Source organism: Nelusetta ayraudi, unplaced genomic scaffold (genome assembly GCF_046127955.1).
Source record: "Nelusetta ayraudi isolate G7.1 ecotype Tasmania unplaced genomic scaffold, CSIRO-AGI_Nayr_v1 ptg000042l, whole genome shotgun sequence".
Taxonomy (NCBI): domain Eukaryota; kingdom Metazoa; phylum Chordata; class Actinopteri; order Tetraodontiformes; family Monacanthidae; genus Nelusetta; species Nelusetta ayraudi.
In genome coordinates, this window is record NW_027466092.1 from 11,735,118 (window position 1) to 11,756,336 (window position 21,219).

General features: G+C 42.2%; 2 protein-coding genes across 3 annotated transcripts; both read left to right on the plus strand.

Moving 5' to 3' along the window:
* Positions 1 to 1,385: 1,385 nt before the first annotated feature.
* tbc1d24 (TBC1 domain family, member 24) lies at positions 1,386 to 9,945 on the plus strand. 2 transcript variants are annotated; one of them, XM_076034434.1, is made up of 7 exons: positions 1,386 to 1,513; positions 3,745 to 4,833; positions 5,374 to 5,532; positions 6,280 to 6,343; positions 6,679 to 6,774; positions 8,428 to 8,668; positions 8,787 to 9,945. In XM_076034434.1, the coding sequence occupies exons 2-7, from the start codon at positions 3,845 to 3,847 to the stop codon at positions 8,939 to 8,941; spliced, it is 1,704 nt and encodes a 567-aa protein (XP_075890549.1). In that variant the 5' UTR covers positions 1,386 to 1,513; positions 3,745 to 3,844; the 3' UTR covers positions 8,942 to 9,945. The 2 variants fall into 2 exon arrangements, with proteins under 2 accessions (XP_075890549.1, XP_075890550.1); XM_076034435.1 differs by lacking the exon at positions 1,386 to 1,513 and adding an exon at positions 1,749 to 2,170.
* Positions 9,946 to 13,093: 3,148 nt separating this feature from the next.
* Positions 13,094 to 21,111, plus strand: atp6v0cb (ATPase H+ transporting V0 subunit cb). The gene is made up of 3 exons (XM_076034440.1): positions 13,094 to 13,217; positions 19,261 to 19,444; positions 20,002 to 21,111. The coding sequence occupies exons 1-3, from the start codon at positions 13,151 to 13,153 to the stop codon at positions 20,204 to 20,206; spliced, it is 456 nt and encodes a 151-aa protein (XP_075890555.1). The 5' UTR covers positions 13,094 to 13,150; the 3' UTR covers positions 20,207 to 21,111.
* The last annotated feature ends 108 nt before the right edge of the window (positions 21,112 to 21,219 follow it).

Sequence of the window (21,219 nt, forward strand, 5' to 3'; positions counted from 1 at the left end):
ACAAAAAAACACATTTAACATGAGCTGAATTTAAAGTCTAGCAAAGAGTTAACTTGTGCGACAGGAAGCAGCAGCAGCCGTGGTTGCTGCAGTGAGGTCAAGCTGTGTGGACTCAAAAAGGATTTGATGAGCATAAACCTCCATAAGCTAAGACCTTAGGGTAACTGGCTCTGCATCCATCTGTCTCTGTCTCTGTCTCTCTTTCACACACACACACACACACACACACACACACACACACACACACACATGCACACACGCACGTACACGTACACGTATACGTGCACACGTACACACACACACATATGCACACAGGGACACGGACACACATACAGTATAAAGAGAGGGATACAAATATACACTGTACAGACTGTACAAAACATAGTCTGTTACAGATTATAGTGAAACATGAGGTCCTGCAGATTCAGGAGCCAGACACATGACATGACTGCCGTCTGTCTTTCACATGGTGACACTCGCAAGCTGCCAGAAGAGAGCAGCTCAGGTTGCTGTTCTGGATATCAAGAACTTTAAGTCAGCACAGTCGTAATCAGACAGACTTCTTAAAAGTGTGCAGTGAAACTTATGCCAAGTTGTAAAATATGGATTATACATTTAGATAGATATAGATATTACATTACGGCCAGGGTTTAAATACTCAAATCTCAGAGGAGAGGTTGTTGTTATTGTTGTCTTTGCTTTTTTTTTTTAATCATAGTTGCAAAATAGTATGAGATAAAGATGAGCAGGGCGCAGCATCAGGTCACATTACATGAACATAAGACAACATCGGCAGTGAGATGGACAGGAGGAGGTCAAACATGAGATGTCGTGCAAGGCAATGACGTCTGTGAAATTGAATCATGGGTAATAAATGTCATGTGTTTGCTTTGAGTGCTGGGACAATGGTAGGGTCTGTTGTCCTCCCTCTGGGTACTTCCTGTACTGTCCCACTGGCATCACTTATCTCTCAAAAACATGTCTGGAGTCTTCTTGATCTCCCACTTCAGGTTATGGCTTGCGCACAATGAGCCAATGAGGAGAATATGTTTGGACCTTAGTACCTAGAAGGGCATAGGTGGGTTTAAAAACATCCCTTCATTGAATTACAGTGATACCGTCGTGTACACTAGATACATATAGTGTACACTGGGTGCCTAGATGAGGTGGATACGCCTGTTTTTCGTATTCGTGACTGTGCTCATGTTTTAATGTAGAGTGCATGACTTAAGCTACAACGCCATGTTTGCTGTTGTTGTTTTGTTTTTGTTTGTTTGTTTGTTTGTTTTTGTTTTTACTTTCGGTTAAATATATAATTCTGACATTCTCAGTTCTTTGAGGGATAACAACATTGTGCAGTGTATATTCTGTTTACGCTCTATAAACCCCACAACAGCCCTCCGCCTCTCTGCAGCTCCAGCAGCATCCCGCGCCCAGAACCTGTATCTACTGCGCATGCTCCAGACAACTCAATATGAATGCAGCTTCGCGTCTCAAGACATCTCACATCCAGGTAAGAATAACCTCTGTTTGCCAGCGTTTAGTCCCCCACCATTTGTCTTGAGCATTTCGCTAGGGATTCAGTTTCATTCTGGCCGCTACCTCTGCGCTGTCTATGCTTTTATCTAAACGGAATTTAAGCTAAAATGTGAGGACACTGTCAAACTTCAAGACGGATCAATTTATTTGCTGTTGCTAGCTAGTGCACCGTCGTTAGCTGCAAAAAACACATTTTGCGCTGTTATGTTGTCGCGTACATGTTGGCATTGCATTATGTCTTGCGTGTGGTCATGTCACGATATTACACGTTTGCGTGTGCGTTCGTCTATGCATGCATGCATGCGTGTGTGTATGTATGTGTGTCGGGTTAAGGTCTCGTTAGTGGTTGACGTGCGCTGACGGAAGCAGCTTGCGGCGAGCTAATGCTATCAATGCTAACTTGGCATCCGTGAATGGAAACGGGTCAGATTTACTCGTGCTGGAGGCGCCGTGCGCGTCCTCAGCTGGCTTGCTCGTGTCGACGGGCTGTTCGACGGGAAATGTGCACCGTTTGAAGCGTGTGTGCAAGCTGACAGTCCAGTGGCCGTGAACGCGGCCGTGCCCACTTTCACGGAAACGTAAAGTAGAGGTCGGTGTACCACCTGGCAGCGTTAGCAACGTCTCTGCAGAGGTATAATGACACATAGATTTGTGCCAATATTGCATCGCCCCTCTCGTATCCGACCTGTTTACAGGGTTCACATATAAGCTGCTGTGCCAATCGTGATAAGACTTCGTTTTGGGTTCATAGAAGATAAATAATGTTTTTAAAAAATGTAACATATGAAAATGAGTGTATTTTGTCTATGGGGTTATGGTTTTAAAGCGATGCATTTTCAATAATGACGAGCTCTAATTCTGTGCGGACATGGATGCAAAGTGTAAATGATCACAGCGGTGCGCTGAAAATCTAAAATGCACGTCTTGTCTCTGGCTTGTATCATTTTATACTTGTTTTTGTTTGGTTTGGGTTTAGTGCTGGTTGCCACAACAGATCCTTAATTAAACTGCTCAACATGATGGGGTGGGATTATTTGGTCTGACGACAATAATTAGGAATAGAGCGATTGCAGTAGTAAGGATTTTACTGACATCTTGAGTACAGCTGGAAAAGTGCAACCCAGAGGCATCCCGCTGAGGAAAACCAACAGGGACAACAAACAAATAAATTGAAACAATGTAATGACTCGGATTTAAAGTATGTGGTAGTTGCAGAGTCAGGGTGCAGGTTGACATCGCCTCACTAGATTAGGTGAGACGGCGTTGTTGTTCTCATTTCAACGCACACAGGAGACAGCAACTTCAGTATCTTGTACAGTGTAAAAAGCGAAGTGGTGTGTGTTGTGAGCGAAACCTTGGCTTGAGTTAATGGCAAGCGTTCAAATGTTAAAGGGATAGCTTAGCATCCTACTAAAAGCATTTCAGGTCAAGGAATTAAGGACATGCTGCGAGGATGTTGATGAATTGTTCGCATTTTGAAACAATAATAATGTAGTTTCAAGGGGTTTTGTAACATAACCGCTTTAGAGGTTATGTTGGGGGTGTGTGTTGGTATGCGCTGCAATGTGATGTGTCATCTTCTTTATACTGCAAGTGATCTTTGGACATGTGTCTTCATGTGACTTTGTGGAATCGTTAAACGCTTACATGTCGCACGTTCTTGCTGTACTGTGTGACGGTGTCTTTTCTTTTTGTCTGCACAGGTTTTACATAAACACTACTGAACAAAGATCCTCCTTTAATAGCTTGTGTGTGTGTGTGTGTGTGTGTGTGTGTGTGTGTGTGTGTGTGTGTGTGTGTGTGTGTGTGTGTGTGTGTAGCCAATTCAATCTCTATATTATATATATATTTTTGTATAGCATTCCTCTTTGACTTATGATTGCATGACATATGCACAAATGCTTTCCCCCCATGTAGATCTTAACAGAAAACCAATTGGATCAGTGAAATTAGCTAATGTTGTTTCACAGTGCAACACTCGTGGAAACATGATGGCATTCATTCCTTGAACTGTTTGCACTTTACGCTATAATGATGTTTGTTTCATACCAGATGAATGAGAGCATGGTTTTAAAGGATGCCAGCTATATTCACATTTAGACTTATTTACTTTATTGCTTTACCACTGGTTGATTTTTGCATACATTTGTTGTTGGGTTTGATTATTGACCTTTGTCTTTTTTTCCCCCACGCTGTCTCTTCCAGTAAGCATGATGGGCAACACTGAACAAGTAGGAGGCCAGTAACATCCAGCAATTTTTCCTCAACCCATCACACTGAGGGCGTGGAACAAGTTTCCAGCAGCATGGCTGATGAAGAATATGGCAGCTTCGTGGACTGGAACCAGATGGGAGATCTGGCTAAGAGCAGTGGGCCCACCAAGGTCGACTGTAAAGAACTGAAAGAGTTCAAACAGATGGCTCGGCAGGGATACTGGGCCAAAAACCACAAACTGCGTGCGCAGGTCTACCAGCAGCTCATCAAAGCCATTCCCTGTCGTACAGTCACGCCAGATGCGGAGGTGTACCGTGACATCATGGGAAATGTGGCCACCAAGAAGCCGTCCTCCCACATCCCGCTGCCTGACTTTGTGGACGGGAATCCCGTGCCGCAGTACTGCCTGAAAGCCGAGTCTGTGGCCTCGGCGCATCAGATCATCAGCTGCGTGGCCGGACAGTTCCCGGACATCTCCCACTGCCCGTCGCTGCCCGCCGTCACCTCGCTGCTGCTGCACTTCAGCAAAGACGAGGCCCAGTGTTTCGAGCACGTCAGCCGTATGCTGGCCTGCAACGAGCCAGGAAAGCGGCTGCTGGACCAGACCTTCCTGGCCTACGAGTCCAGCTGCATGACCTTTGGCGACCTGGCCAACAAGTACTGCGTCAACGCCCACAAACTGATCGTCGCCAGTGCCCAGGATGTGCTGGAGGTTTACTCTGGCTGGCAGCACTGGGTGCTGGGAGACCTGCCGTTCAGCCACATGGTCAGGGTGCTGGACGTGTACCTGGTGGAGGGCTACAAGATCCTGTTCCGCATCGCCATCGCCCTGCTCAAGTTCTACCGCAAACACAAGGCGGGGGCCCAGGGTGGCCTGAGCAACCAGCAGCAGCAAGATTCACAGAACGTCAAGGCAGACATTCAGGCCTTCGTCAGGGGCATCGCCTCCACCGTCAGCCCTGACAAGCTGCTGGAGAAAGCCTTCTCCCTCCGGCTGTTCAGCCGCAAGGAGATCACGCTGCTGCAGCTCACAAACGAAAAGTCCCTGCAGCAGAAAGGAATAACGGTCAAACAGAAGAGGTATAGTATTAGCAGTAGTCGTAGTAGTGGTTGGAGTAGTATCATTATTACTCGTTGCTTCTATTTGCCAGACAAGCAAATATGACACAAGTAGCATCTCATCAATACTGAAATGCTTTTCACATTGGCGACATAATCAAGGCTGCATTAAGACATTAAAGTTGTCAACCCCTGTACATCACAAAGCAGGTTCATTTTCAAATGATTTTTCTGTTTTGTTCTGTTTTCTGTTTCATTGTTCAACTCCCTGGTGTGATTGAAGTTGCTCCTCCTTTCTCTTCTCACAAAATGCTCTCTTTGTATTCTGTCTCTGCCATGTTGCTTTCATCCACATGTTCTTCACCTTCACTCCTGTGTTTTCCTCATTTCATAGACCTAGGTGGGTTCATTTCTTCTCTCTTCTACATCTGCATCCTTACATTCTCATATACTGTGTCATTACATTCATGTCAGTCACTGTTGATAAAAAAAAAGATGCTCTGTTCAGCTTGTTAATCAGTTTTTCCCCTCTTCATGTGTTCTTTACTGTGCTGTCTCCAGGCGAAACGTCCAGCTGGCCCTCAACCCTGACACCTTCTCCTCTGAGATCGTCAGTGCGAGGGAGATGAAGGATATCTGGTCATGGATCCCTGAGCGCTTTGCTTTGTGCCAACCGCAGCTCCTCTTCACCACCGCCACCCACGGCTGCAGCCTAAACAGGTATTCTGCTTTTCCAGATCTGTTCTTCTCCTGGGTTTTGTATACAGCTGACAGAAACAACAGGCAAGACGAATGCATTTTCCTAGAAATTAGAAGAAGAAAAAAAAGGTTTTCATACTGCTGTGCTTATGTTTCTGAGGAACTGTAGAATTGGGTAATGAATTGGATTTCAGTGAAAGTTTTTGGATTGTTATGCCTCATGTATTAAGAACCCCTCCACTGGATGTCTGCTGCATGTCGCCGCACAGCAGCAGGTCTGAACAAACACTACTCACAAAAAGTTATGGATATCTGGCTTTAATTTCAGAATGCAACCGAAAATGCGCAACAACTTTTACAAGTGAACCTAATCTGACCTTTGCTAAACATGCTGTGATGATTGATTGATCCATGAACAGACCAATGTCCTGGTTCAATGGTAATTGTATTGAGACAGTCGTCTTCATTGTTCGGTTCACATTGTGACATCATGAGACTTGGACGATGCCACAAAAACGGACACATGACATGACTGTGTCGCACCTTTACTCCCTGTTACTTGACTCCTCACCGTTTCTGAGAACAGTGGCTAACCTGGCAAATACGCAACGTTACCCGAACCTTAAGCCACTAAGGTCATTAGCTATATCTAGCCATTAGTAAGTGTGCCGTGAGTCTTTTAATGCACAATCAATTGAATGTTTTGCAGGTAGCGGCTGTGTGTTGTGTTGTTAGACTGAGCTGTGTCATTTTTCCATTTTCTCGCAGGTTCTACTCGCATTGTGAAGGCTATGAACCCACTCTGCTCCTCATCAGGACCACAGATGGTGACGTAAGCAACACGCATTCAATTAGAAACCTCGCTAATGCTTCCGAACCACAGGAGAGAAGTTTAGAATACAATAACCCATGACATCATGGTTAATTAATTAATTAATAATATTAATTTATTGTTGTTAATTTGAATATTCATTCTAATCCTGTGAAATATGAAATATATTGGTGTTGGATAAGGTAGAATTTTAAGAGTTGATAATGAAGTCAATCGACTAAAGCGTTTTTGTTTTTTGAACTTTGCACAGTAGAAGTGCAGAGTTGCTCTTTAGCTGGTGATTTATAGTCTAGTGCTGCAAGATGTGAACTATGTTCACTTATTTCCCTCCTCAGGTGTGTGGGGCTTTCCTGTCCACAGACTGGGAGGAACGGAAGAGAGGAGGCAACAAACTGAGCTTCTTTGGCACTGGGGAGTGCTTCGTTTTTAGGGTTGGTACAACACTGTCATCTTTTCTGTTAGCTAGTGGACAAATGAAACAAGCCAAATAGATTTTGTCCATTTTCAGCAGTATCATAATATGACCACTAGATGGCGCATGCTTTAACGGTTTTAGCGTGCATGGCCCCTCCGTGTCAGGGTCTTTTGAAAGGCTGCGCGACTGCTGACCATCTGCCATAGCGACAACATGTCAGTTGCAACTTATTTTTGTCCTCCTTCCTTGTCGTCATACAGAGATTTTTTTTAATAGATGTATCTGTAAGATCTGGGCTAGAAGTGGTACAACAGTCACACTGCATTGAGCTCTGCATTAATTTTTGATTACTTGTGGATGACACAACGCTGTGGCTTGTCTGAACCTGCACTGCAGAGAACACTGTCACACACGAATATACACACACAAGGTAGGAAACACCTGCAATCTAATCTATTGATGTCTTCAGAAGGAAGTGGGAAATTCCTCTCGGAAGTTTTGTTCATTTATTTTTGATTATTTCAATTACTTCCTCATTGCTTATCGGTTATAAAAAAGACCTCACTTGCAGACATGCATTGCTCTTTAAAAGAGCAGCGAATGAAGTGTCAGCTATTATTTTTGATGCTGCACGGTCAATTTTGCCCATTCTTCGAATGCATTGTTCTATTAAACATTCTTTTTACTGATCCATTAATTCAACTGAAAAAAAGCCAGCTGGGACTTGAGGAGTGATGCCAAAAAAATGTGTTTTTCTGTTACAATAGCTTAATTGTGTATATTTCCGACCAGAAGATGATGAACATATATTCTAATGTTTTTGGACAACTGTATTTTACATCTGATGAGATACTGAACAGGTGTGAGCATTTCAGTTTCAGAGCGAAAGTCACGGGAAGCACAAAAGAAAACAGCCCAAATGCTGTATTACACTTAGATTGTCCTGTCAGTATGAGTGGCTCCCCCCTGCAGCTGTGTGTTCAGGGAGTCACACCTCTGACACAGGCAAACAGCACCAAAGAGGCACGTCCTGCAAGTTCCATGGAGTTCCTATCCTAGAATTTGGAATGCTAAAATTCAGTTGAACACTTTTATTTTGACACATGGACACTTTAACCCATAGGTGTCAAACTCTGATGCGCGGGCCAGATTTGGCTCACAGTGTCATTATAGTTGGCCTGTGAGCCAATACAAAATCACTACTAGAGCTGGCCCGCCAGTATTATATAGCTCATGTACTGCAAATACTACAAATCCCAGAATGCTCTGCTCAATCAGCACAGGACTTTCCGTGGAGGATGTTATTATGCCTTAATTGGCTTATTGTTGTTTTATTTTTAAATGTATTATTAGCCGGTGGAAAAAGGTACTGTTGAAATGAAAGAGTCGTACAAAATGTATTTACATTTTATTTATTTTGTTGAGTTTTTTTTATTTGAAAGTCAAAGTTATTTGTTGTATAGTATTAAGTTTTGCTTGTTCCATATTCAAGTTTTCCATTTCACATCAACGTTGGAACAAGTTTTACATTTTGCTCCACTGTGTATTTGAGTTTGACACCCCTGCTTTAACCCATCCAAAATATCAAATTACTCTGCTCTGTTTATTTCTGTTGTTGATGAAGGCCTTTTTTTTTTTTCCTTTTCCCATTCTCCCACCTCCTCAACAGCTGAAGCCAGAGATGGAGCGCTATGAGTGGGTGGTGATCCGCCACCCTGAGTTGGCCTCCTCCGTCAAGGACCAGGAGCAGACGGCCTCCACTGAGGACCAAAACTCAGACAGCCTCAACCTGCAGCAGCCGGACAAGGCAGTGGGAGAGCTGTCGCCCTTCCTCTCGGCCCGCCACTTCAACCTCACGTCCAAGAACACCTCCATGTTCATGGCTGGCAACTTTGACTCCATCATAGTGGGTGAGTGGCTCATAGTAATGATTGTAAAGCGTTACTGTGGCAATTTCTCATGTTGTGACATGGTCTCCGGTAGCCGTGACTACTCGATGTATAATTGTATGTACACGTGTTTGTGCAGGGGGAGGTGAAGGAAACGCTCTCTACATCGACTCGGAGCTCAACCATGGGCGCACAGGCAGGTGTGCCACCTTTGACAACCCACCGCTGTGTGCTGAGAGCTTCCAGGTTTCACTGCTGGAGTCGTGGGGCTTCCAGGACTCCATGTCCTCATAATGTTGGCTGCGTACAGTAGTTCCACAAAAAAAAAAAAAATGACATGGACCTACGGTATGCAATCTGAACTACAGCCGTCCTTCAAGTTAATGTATGCTTAACTTCTTAATTTATTGATGCAGTTGATCAAAAATGTCTTTAAGTGGAGGAAAAAAATATGCAATATTGAAATGTTTGTGTTGTGTAATGTGTAAGGCAATACTAAGAACTACAGGATCAACTGACGATTAAGGTGATTATAGGTTCAGTGCCCCCAACCCTCCCATGTTGGCTGTGACATATTCATTCTGTGCTGAAATCTTTATAGTACTGAATGTAAATCATTTCTCAGTGAGTTTTTTTTTTGGTTTGTTTGTTTTCAGTTTTGTCTTTTCGACAAATCTGCCAAATTTGCAGTCTCTGTATTGCTAATGTGTGGGGGGGAACAATCCTGTTGTGAATTGAGGTTTGTGATCATATGTTGTGAGACACGAGTAAATTGGGTGGTATGTGTATATAAATGTTCTCATGGTTGGATTAAAATGGGGTGAGGTTGTACCAAGTTTATCAGGTCAAAGCCTGTAAATGTTTCCCACCTATCATGGATTTGCTGTGTGCGATTTCTGCTCAATGAAGTGAATGTGGTTGTGTTTGTGAGTATCCCTGGTGAACTTTGAGTCTTTGCCATTTTTGCACCATATGTCAAAAGCTTCCCTTTAAAAGGAGTGGCATTTTCTTCTCTATATAGTGAGTGAGTGTACGTACATGTGTAAGGAAAAACACGGTCAAACCACTAAAAAGAGAAACAGTGTTTGGTTTACAAATCATCTCTATTTTTGTCTCTCCACTTCATGTAATTTCCGTCCTTTTATCAATATTGAGATTAACAGCCAATGTCCAAAGTGATGCCCTGTTGGTGACGTGCTGTCAGGTTGTTTGTCCTTCTCTGTCTGGTCAGTTGTGCCCTAGCGAACAATAAGTGGATTAACTGAAAATATAAATGAAAATACAGAATCATGCTTTTAGTTCTCTCGTCTGTCTTGTCCTTTTTTTCCGTCCTCCACGTCATCTTTGTCCAAGCAGAGAGTCCTGAGACTGTCACAGTCACGCCAGATGCCTTTTTAAAAGTCAGCTGACCATGAATGGAACTCCCTAATCCCCGTGTTTTTTACATAGAGCTCTAGTCCTGGAGACTGGTAGTATGCCGGTATAGTGATACGGAAGCACTCAGTTTGAATCACAGTAAACTTGCACATTATACAGGAATTACTTTAAAAAAAAAAAAAACACTTAAAGTGACTGCTAATTTACACACACACTTTTTCGTATATGTATATGACCTATTTTATGCCTGTCTGTCAGATTCCTCTTACTGGATGTGGAAGCTGACTTTAAAGTGCATGACTGGAAAATGTTTGACAGACGTGAGTCAGAGTTGTATCTGAAAAGTTTGTTTCCTTTGTGAAAAGTCTGATTCCTTTACAAGCTTTAATATCAGGGGAGAAACTCCAAGCTGATCCATGTCCTGGGCTACTGTGCATGCAGAGTGCCACTGTATAAATCTGCTTTTATGAAATATAGATGCATGAAATTGAACAAAAACGAAGATTGGTAACTTTCCGTAAAAAACATGTCTGTGTTTTTATACTGTACCATCCCGGTGGGTCTCCTCAGGCATTTGTCTTTAAGTACGAATCAGTTGATGGTGCTCTCACCTTTTAAAAAAGCAATACTAAAGGAGTGTTTAATATTGATTTGGTGCGCTATGAGCTAATGCACTTGGAAGAATGTATCATTGTCCCCTTTGCATTAAGTGACATTGAAGCCATGCTGCCAAAGCTGCACTGTTTATTGAGAGTGTTTGGAGTCTGTTAATCGCGCAAGCGCTTCTATGTTTAGCATCTCCTTTGGGCGTTGGTCTGGTCTGGCACATCTTCTGAACATTGTACTCTCTAGCCCGAGAAGTAATGTACTCAAGTGTCGAAGGCAACACAGAGATGGAAGAACAGCCTAGCCGCTCTTCTTGACCGACCCCCTCTTCACCCCACCCTACACACTTACGACCAAGGGATTTGGGAGCAGACAGGATGTGCTGAATCACCTGCCGTTATTGAAACAATGATGCTGTTATTAGGAAATTCAAATAAGATAAGAGTATATACAATATAGCTGAAGTAAACTGCTGCAGTGATGAGCAAAAAGGTGAAGATTTTTTAGAAAATGCTAAATTACACCTTTCATGTTTCTCCCTCTCATTTTGACAGTAAATCATTGAGTTCTTCGGTCATTAACTGTCAAGTTTCAGAATAAAAGAACTAAGCTGAAAGCAGTCATTGTGTGAAATAAATGTACTAACACTCAAAAGTAGCGTAACCCGCTGGCTTCCAAATTACATGACCTTGTCTCTTAGTCTTGCACCCTCTTCATATACTGAAAAATATAGAAAATGCATGAAAATTTTATATCCCGACTAGTGTCTTCGTTGAATCATGATCTTGTGAAAATTCTTCACAGTTCCCCGTTTCCCTTCCTCTTACTGCGCCTCAAGTGTTCATTCCAAGATTGTGGCGAGCTCTCTTCGTCTGACGTTTAACACAATCAACGATCACTGCCAGCAGAACACTCAGCTGGACTGCTACAAACTTGATACACGGGCGGTCGCGTTTGTGCTTATTGGCAACATGACATCAGAGACATCAGAATGAGCCATCAATTGGGGATTTTTTTTTGTAAAACAAACAAACAAATAAATTAAAATAAAATGAAATGGAAAAACTAAACCAAAAATCCAAGTCACCAACAAATGGATTAATAAAGTGCCATCTAATTTGTCTGAAAGGAAACAGGCCTGCGTGGCTGACGTACAAACTGCATCACGAGCGAAGGAACCCTTGAGTGCATTGAGGGGGAGGGGTCCCCCTCTAGTGCTGACTACACAAGTCTGATGCAAGGCAGAGAGAGTGTGGCTGGATGGATGGAGAAAGAGGAGGACGAGAAGGAGGAGACATGGGGACTGCAATGACTGTCACACACACACACACACACACACACACACACACACACACACACACACACACACACACACACAAATGCATTGACAATTCAATGGCATTTTCACTGGCTTCCTCGCTCCTTGGAATTCTCCTCTTTATGTATCGCTCTTGCTGGAGGATATACTGTACAGTACCGTGTGTGTGTGTGGGTGCTCATCCCCACCCCCATGCTCCACGCTGCTGCATACCACAGCTGACTGCCAACATCCCTCTGCCACATGCTAGAGTCCCGGTGCAGAATTCTGAAATGTGGTTCAACATAAGGTCACATGGGAGAGATGTGAATCAATAGTGGGCTTCCATTGGGGGTAGGGGTGGGAGGTGATTGGAGAAGATGGGAATGGACACTCATAACATTTTGCATTCAGCGATGTTATTGTAGTATGAATGTAAAAAAAAAATATATATATATATATATATATTATATATATATATATATGATTGGATAGATATATACATATCTATATATCTATATATCTATATATCTATATATATATATATATATATATATATATATATATATATATATATATATATATATATATATATATATATATATATATATAGATATATATAATAAGTGGCATCATAACCTTTCCCATCATCTCATCCTCTCTCGAAGGGTGAAGTTATCAAAGGGAAACCCTGCAGCGGACCACACCAACTGGAGGTCTCATAGGGGTGACTCTCTCTCTCAAAAAAAGAAAACGTTCACAATTTCTTCAAGTGATTTTTAAAAAAAAGAAAATACATACATAACTTACAACCGTAAATTCTGTTGGATAAATTTGAATTATCTCACTGTATTTCGCCGGCTTCAACTTTGTTGCAGTGCGCACCCCACACCCTGTGCGTGATAGGTTTTCTTAGTCCGGCCAGTCAGGTGATACGTTCCACTTCGCCATTTTGTACTACTGCGCCGGGTATTTATCACAAGAGTCGTGACTAGCTTCGTACACACACTACTAGTTAGGTGGCTTGACCGTTCCTTTCTGTAACGCCTCTAGCTCTCCTGTGGCCTTCAGTAGTTTTTTTTTGTTTGAAAAGTGCCAATTTTTTTAGTCGACCGCAACGTCTTGTTTTGTACATTCAATTTATATACATTCATATATATATATATATATAGATTTTTTTTTTTTTTTTTTTAAAGAAAGAAATATTGTACGCGTGAGACAGAATGTCAGGCCCCGACTACTCTCCGTTTTTCGCAGTGATGGGTGCCTCCTCGGCGATGGTGTTCAGCGGTAATTATCTCTCATTTGTCACTGTATATATTCGCGTTGTTTGTTGTCTGTATTTGTTGTTATGTCCGCCACATTTGCCCAGGAGTCACGAATGAAAAGCCGTTGAGGCTCCCCCGAAGCTCGCACGGTAGAATTCCCCCGCTCGGCTCGCGAAAGTTGACGTCGAAATGCTAATGTCGAGCTGTCATTTCTTTAACGCTTATCAGCTCGCTGGTCTACCCGGGCAGTCGCCACTTTTTCTTTACAATGCAGAACTCATTATAGTTTGTGATGGTTAATATAGCTTTCGCAACAGGCCCGTCTTCTTCCAGACACAGACATCACACGGTAGTCTGCTAGCTGATGACGAATACACGTTAGCTCTGACGTTAGCTTGTTTCGCTTTGGTAGCGCTGTGCTGTGGCTTTACCTGAATGGCCACTGCATTTCCCGAATTTTAACATGAAGCGCGTCGAGTGTTTGGTAGTCGCGTATGTCGCAAAAAATGTATACATTTTTTAATCAAATGAGTACAAGTCGTGTTGGAAGTGGCTCTTCCAAGATTGTCACTACCGCTAAATTTTAGCGTCAGGAAGATAGTTGGCTTTCTCTTAGAAATTTGGTACATATACAGAAATTAGAAGTCTGAGCTAATAGATTTCACTGTATTGATAGCTGTAGGTGAAACCTGCTCTTCCCCAAACGATTTTTTTTTTGTCAACGAGTAAGATTTGGCGAAAAGAACGCCAGTTTTACAATTTGCCAAAATATGTTTTATGTTGCATGTACATTGTTATAAACTGCAACAAAAACGTTGTTCTTTCCATTTAAAAATGACTGCTATAAGCCACTATCAGCGGTTTTACTTCCTCATTGCTTAAAGGAATGACACAAGGTCACATGATTATCACATGATGAGACTTCTGACTCGAGAAATGTATCTCAAACTCCTTGATCTTTAGACGTTTTTCGTATGTAAATACATTAAGTGAGCTAATAAAACTGCTTCCTGTTTCTAGGTTTAGACAGAATCAACAAATATCTTAGAGCAGTGTTGATGTGTGTGTATGGTTGTTTAGAAATAACTTAGCAATGAAAGAGGGTAAACATTGACACTTTAAAAAAAAAAAAAAAAAAAAGGTCTATAACTATGTATTTATGTTTTATTTGCCCTTCTCGATCCAATATCATAAATTATTCTAGCATTATATTCTTTTAAGAGCTTCCATGTTTGGAATGACTCGTCCAGATCCAATGGCTAACCAATTAGTGACCGCTTGATCCCATCACATAGGGCTTTGGCCCCTTTTTAGCTTGATGAATATTGATTTGATTTTTTTTTTTATTCTTAATACTTGTCTTCTACTACTACTACTACTACTACTAGTCTAGTCTTCAAGTATTTATTCTAAATACTTGAAGACTATTTAAAATGTAGAAACGTAGGGATTTATAAGGATAGATTAAATGTTCTGTTAAAAAAAAAAAAACAATATAGTTTTTTTAGATTGTATTTAAAGTAATTCGTTATTGACTTCTAATTTCAGTTAAAAAAAAAAAAACCCAACAACAACAAAAAGCAAAAAAATCCTCTACTGTCTGCCGTCATCATCAAAAAAGCAAGCCAATTCTCCACTGGCTCATGTAGAGAGAGGGGATCATACTGGCATGAAGACGTGATGTGCCACTACTGAGATAAACAGATAATTCATGATTCAGTCCTAAACTTAAGGTAAGTACCTCGGAAGAGTCATTAAAAAAATAATAATCAGCGTTTTTATAGATAATTAATACAGCATACACGGTTTAAATGGCTGTAGTTGCTGTAAATAATTTGTCGGTCAGTGATATTTATTTGTTCAGGTAGTCCTGTGGTAGAGTTTTTCTTCTATTTTATTGCATTGTTTACAGTGCAGGTTGTCAGTGTTTTCCTTAAAGGAGCCCTCTAAGACCAGCCAGACTTACTTCTCTGCCTGCTCAGTAACTTTATTTGTTAGCAGTGCAACTAACCACATCGATGCACACCTGGCAACTGCAAAACAATACGTGGACTTAGTTTTGTTTGTTTATAGTTTAAAAACGTGCTGCTTATAGACATTTAAATGGCTGTAATCTGATCACTCCGACAGTATGTTTATCTGGGGAGAATACCTTGATAGCTGTGAGTAGTTCACCCTGGCAGTGTTTTATTTATTTTTTTCTCTTTGTTATCTGGTGATATCATAATGGCTTTATTGAGGATGCCTACTCTGGAACCAGTGACAATCACAAGATACCATGTAGGCCCCCCTTCCCCCATCTCATAGCATTAAAGCTGTATTCTTTTGATTTGCCACACCCATGTTATTACATCCTGACCAGCAATCTATCTCTTTTTATGTCTGTTAGAAAAACACCAGAGTCAGTTGCTAGTACAGAATTTTTCTTCTGTTTTTATATTTAGCATGCTTGCTAAACTTTCCCTGGGATTCAATTGATGTTCACCAAAACGGACAATAATTAGTTCAATGGACAAAAGCACAACTTACAGAGTGACAGCAGAATTTGTCACATATACATTTAAGATAATGCTCAACAGTTTTTAGCCTTCTTGGGAATGTGCTTCTGTTCATAAATGGCAACCTTCCAATGCTCGTGCTAAGTCATCACATGATGCTTGCACTCTCAACCCACTGGTATGTGGATTTCACTATACTTTCAGGAGCACTTTCACACATTGGGCTACATTTATTTTTCCTAACTGTTGTTTGCACACACATGTGCATGTTTATTACAATTTCTTTAAACTGGAGCTGTAGCTAATGATTATTATTTTATTGCTTTATCTGATTATTTACTGAAGTTTAGATTATTTTTGCCTATTATAATTTTAGAAAGAATAGTAGAAAATGTCTTAACAACATCCATCCATCCATCTTCTATACCCGCTTATTCCAATTCAGGGTTACGGGGGTCTGCTGGAGCCTATCCCAACAACAATTCCTCCTTAATTCCAGAAGCAGGCAAACAACAACCACAAAATAGTAATGAGTTGATAACTCAATATTTCTTTCCAACTCTACTTAAAACCAGTTCTTGCTCATGATGCAGTGAAGTTCAGTGCATGCGAGATTCTCCCTCATGAAGCAGTCTCTGGTTCTGACATAGCCAGACGTCACAACGGCATCCCACATTTGAAATATTTTGCCAGCAGAGGACGAGGGAGAAGCTCTTCATCTAAAACGAAAAGGATTAGGATTAAAACCTTGAGGTTCCATGTCTGCCAAAGCTTCTCACCAGCAAATCTGATTCATAACCACAGAGTCCTAACATTTGAGTCTCCAACGAATGAGGGAATCCCCCTTCTTTTGCTTGCTCCATTTTACAAAACATGAATTTTATAACATGGATAAAAAACATAATCATGTCATGAACCCAAACCCCTGTTATTCTGCCTTTATAGCCCTGTACTCAGATATTACGCAGTACTATCTGTTTCCTTGCGGACACAGCTGGAGGTCTTGGTGTTCAGCTGTTTACACAGTGGTGATCACTAACCTTTCCTGGTGTGGATGGCACACCTCAGTCAGGCCACGCTCACACGCTATGTTACTTATTAATCAAGAACAGTGTTCCTTTAGGTTTTCTGGAGTTTCAAATGTTGTGTATCTATAATGTGTTCACTATCTTTCTTACTTTAGACCTTAAACCCCTCATGAAGGTTAATTGGCCTGCTTGATGTGGCCATAAACCAGCTATTTCATTTTAATAACAGACTTCTGTATAGAATACCAGAAAAGTTCTGTTTAGCCAGGTGTGAAAATGTTGCCCAGTTATCTGAACACATCTCTGTGAATGAGAAGAACTGCCTCACCCCGTGTTAGAGCCATCCATAAGCGATTGACACATGGCTCACTGCCATGTGCGCATTTAAAGGTTGGCCTATGTCAGCAGGAGCTGCTGCTGCATCTTCAAGCAATGACAATCTAGAGCAGGGGTCCCCAAACTACGGCCCGCGGGCCACATCCGGCTCGCTCTGTGTGTCTCTGTCCGGCCCGCGTGAAGGCTGTCATAACCCCCCGCATAGTAACTTTGCCGACACGTTAGCGTAGCGCGATAGTGTGCTCCCGCCCCCAGTCAACGAACCGTGGCCATGATGCAGTTCCGTCATGTGGCCCATTGCAAAAAAAAGTTTGGAGACCCCTGATCTAGAGTATCTCCAGGCCCTGACAATGAACCCAATACATGAGGAAACAAAGGGACAAGTGTCTCAGACTGCGTTTAAACTGTCCAGCCAATATGATGTGTGAGGAAACTCATCCTTGTAAAATCCATGTAAAAAAAGAAACCTGCATTCATCCAAAGCAGGTGGACATAAATATGCACCTGACAAGAGCCAAAGTGTTGAGATTGTTGTCTAACCTGCTTTGCCAACAATGAATGAATGTCCCTTGACAAACCTTTGTTGTCAAGAGTTCATGTGTGTATCATTTGTGGACTCGCAGTAGTACTGGTTGCCTGATTCCTTGAAGGATTTCCTTCCTCTTTTTCCTGCGTAAACGTTAAATGGGCGTGTAAACGGGTTATTGGCGTTGACTTAAGGAAAAGTGTGTTGTGCGTCGTCTGAAACTCTTTACTGGACACTTGGCTGTCAACAGGCAGCAGCAGCTGATCTAACTATAGGACAGAATCATATTGTAGAGCTGAACTTGATTTTTCTCTCATTAACCCTGCAACATCCCGCACTGGCTGTGTGTTTGTGTGATTTAGGTGGCAAATATTTTTGGTTAATTGTGCGTGCAACATGACAGTGACGGTTACCACACACTGGTGTGGAGGGGAGGAGCCAGCAGCTGCTGCTGCCTCACTCAACCACCCAGCACTGGTGCTGTTTGCAGATCAGATATCAACGGCCCCCTTGCCCCTCAGATAATAAAAATAATAACAATAATAATCTTCTATGGAGCTGGTTAGCGGCGACGGCTCTGAAATCACAGACCTATAGGCAACCGGAGGAAGTGATAGAGCAGCTTTGTGGCTGGTCATTTGACTCATTCTGTAATTCAGCTCTAGAATCTGTCGTTGTCCTTGTGACATCTACAGAAAAACCCAAGTGAAGCCACGTTGGACTTTTGAGAGGAACAGAAACTTGCAACAGTTACATCATGGCTGCTCCATTCATTCGGTTTCAGTGGGGTTTCTTCTTTTTCAGCAAGTTTACAACTGCTCCGGTTTACAGCCAAATAATATTCAGTGTAGCTGCCACTGAGTTCCTTCTGTACTCCTGTACATCAACATAGTTGAGTTGGTTGTTGTGTTGGAGGAAAAAAAATATATTTATTATTAATCCCAAGAAAATGTTCAGCCTTCAAGTCAGTCGAAAAAATGTTATGCTTGGTGTTCAGAAGAAAGTGTGAACAGCTGAATTAAGTGACAAGTGCATCAATGGAGGATGCACTTTATTTTAATGAAATTAAATCTTGCACGCTGCCTTGCTAGTATTTCCTTGATGACTGGAATGTTGCGCAACAAATAAATTGGAAACTAAATTTTGAATCGGCAGCATGAATTCATTATTTAAAATAAACACTCTTGGTAAATGTATTCAGTCATAAATAATGGCCCCAGTCCAAAAAAGGAACTCGTTGTTTTAGACAAACACTGTTACTGCTGCTTGGCTGCAGAAGAGCAGCTCTGCTCTCATATTGCTCTTTGTTTGAACAGCAAAGGTGAACCTTGTTCACCAGTGCTTCCCTTCACTCCTCTTTGTTTTGTTACCATTGTTTTAGAAAATAACCGTCCGCGTCAGCGTGCAGTGCGAGTCCCTATCAACTCAACAGTCCCTGCAACAAGTGTTAAGATTGAGCTTCTTCCTCAAACTCCTGCTTATCGACTCCTCTCACCTTGCTGTGGATGACACAGCGGCTCGGTGCTGTGTCATCCACAGCGCTGCTTTCCTCTGCTCTTAGCGGCCCTAACGAAACGCCTCTCGGAGACGGTGCACGAACTCATGCGCTCCCACCTGGCACGGAGGTTTGTCATCCGTGTGTTTAAATAAAGCTCTCCGCTCGTGTTTTCTCACCAGCCTTGGGAGCAGCCTACGGCACAGCCAAGAGCGGCACGGGGATCGCCGCCATGTCTGTCATGAGGCCGGAGCTCATCATGAGGTCCATCATCCCCGTCGTCATGGCGGGTATCATCGCCATCTACGGCCTGGTCGTGGCAGTGCTGATTGCCAACAACATTGTAGCAAATCTTGAACTCCACAAGTAAGTGCTGCTCACCACGTGTCACCTCTACATTTTCTCACTTCTTATTTTGTTTTTACCCCGTTTTTAAAAAAAATTATTTTATTGAAGTGGTAAAGGCTCATTTAAGCACTGGAGACAAAGGCATAAGAGCTGATAATAAATCCGAGTCTCATTAACAAGGCTGTTGAACGGCAACAGCTGCTAACCTTGATAGTCGTCCAGGCACCGCCGCCTCAACAAAGGCTGCAATCTCTGCAGCAACAAGCGTAATGAACCATCATTACCCACAGCCTCAAATCCTTCAATTTTCCCCTGGATATCAATGGCACTGCATTTCTGTACAGTGTTGGGATTATCATTACATAGACATTCTTCAGCAGTTTAAGTCGTACAGTTACCAGTAGTTACAGCGCAGTCGTGTGATGATTTTAGAGCTGCATAAGTTTTTATAAATGTCAATTTCCTGTTTTTTTTTCCCCTTCATATTTTGTTCCTTGTTTTCAAATTGTCAAACATGACCTGGTGTGTGTCAGAAGTCCCTCGTGCTGATCAGCCGTGTCTCCCTGCATGTCCAGGAGTTTCCTGTACCTGGGCGCCGGGTTGAGCGTGGGCCTCAGTGGACTGGCAGCCGGCTTCGCCATCGGCATCGTGGGCGACGCGGGCGTGAGAGGCTCGGCTCAGCAGCCCAGGCTTTTCGTGGGCATGATCCTCATCTTGATTTTCGCTGAGGTCCTGGGTCTCTACGGGCTCATCGTCGCCCTCATCCTGTCCACAAAATAAAACAAAACCTGCGTGCCAAATCCCCCTCCCCTACAAAATAATCTCTACGAAAAGATCTGTCCTTTATTTTGCTGCTGGAGGAAAAAAAGTGTAAAATGGGGGGAAATTAATTGTAAAAAAAAAAAAAAAAAAAAAAAATTCTGCCACTGGAGATGAAAGAATTGACGTTGGGGGGGAATTATTAAACAACATATAAAAAAAAAGGTCTAATCTCAACAATGTGTACAGTCGTGTCAATTTGATAGTCAACTTGTAAATGCGCAACGTAGTGATTCATCTGTCCTTTGTGTGTGTGCGAAAGTGTGTGTGTGTGTGTGTGTGTGTGCGCGCGCGCGCGCGTGTTCCAAGAAGTTGTATGATGATTCCTTTAATCCCTCCACTTACTGCAGGCCGGCTGCTGAGCCTCTAGCCTCACAGAACCGACCTAAGGGCCCACATGGCTTCTTTTCTTCTGCGATATCAAGGCAGAAGTCGACACAATTTCTGCATTAATCTTTAGGATCTATTTGTAAAGATATGTATATTAACAGAATGGCCTTCTTTCCACTGATTTTTTTTAAATTTATAAATAATGGTCAGTGAACTATATAATAAGTCTTAAACCTTCCTTAAGATATACACATATATATATATATATATAATATACAGATATAAATATCTATATAGATTCAATGCACTGTGGGGTCATTGTGATAAGTGGATGGAATTCCTCTGGATGTAATTCTTTGATCATAAAGGTTGCCTTTCGTATGTTGCCAGTGAAGTGGGAGTGTTGTGTGTGTGTGTGTAGCTGTACTCTGATCATGACCGAAACATTCTCAAATTTTCAGTGTTTTCCTGTAGTACTGCTGTTTGCATTAAAGGTGTGTGTGCCCCGTGGCGGGTTTCACAAGTGTAATTTCCAACCGTCATCTCCTCTCTTCACCCGCCTCCTCTCACCTGTAGCTGTACCTCCTCCCCTTCACCACCACATCCCACCCATCTCAAGGCTCCTGCATGGTTTCACTGTCTTA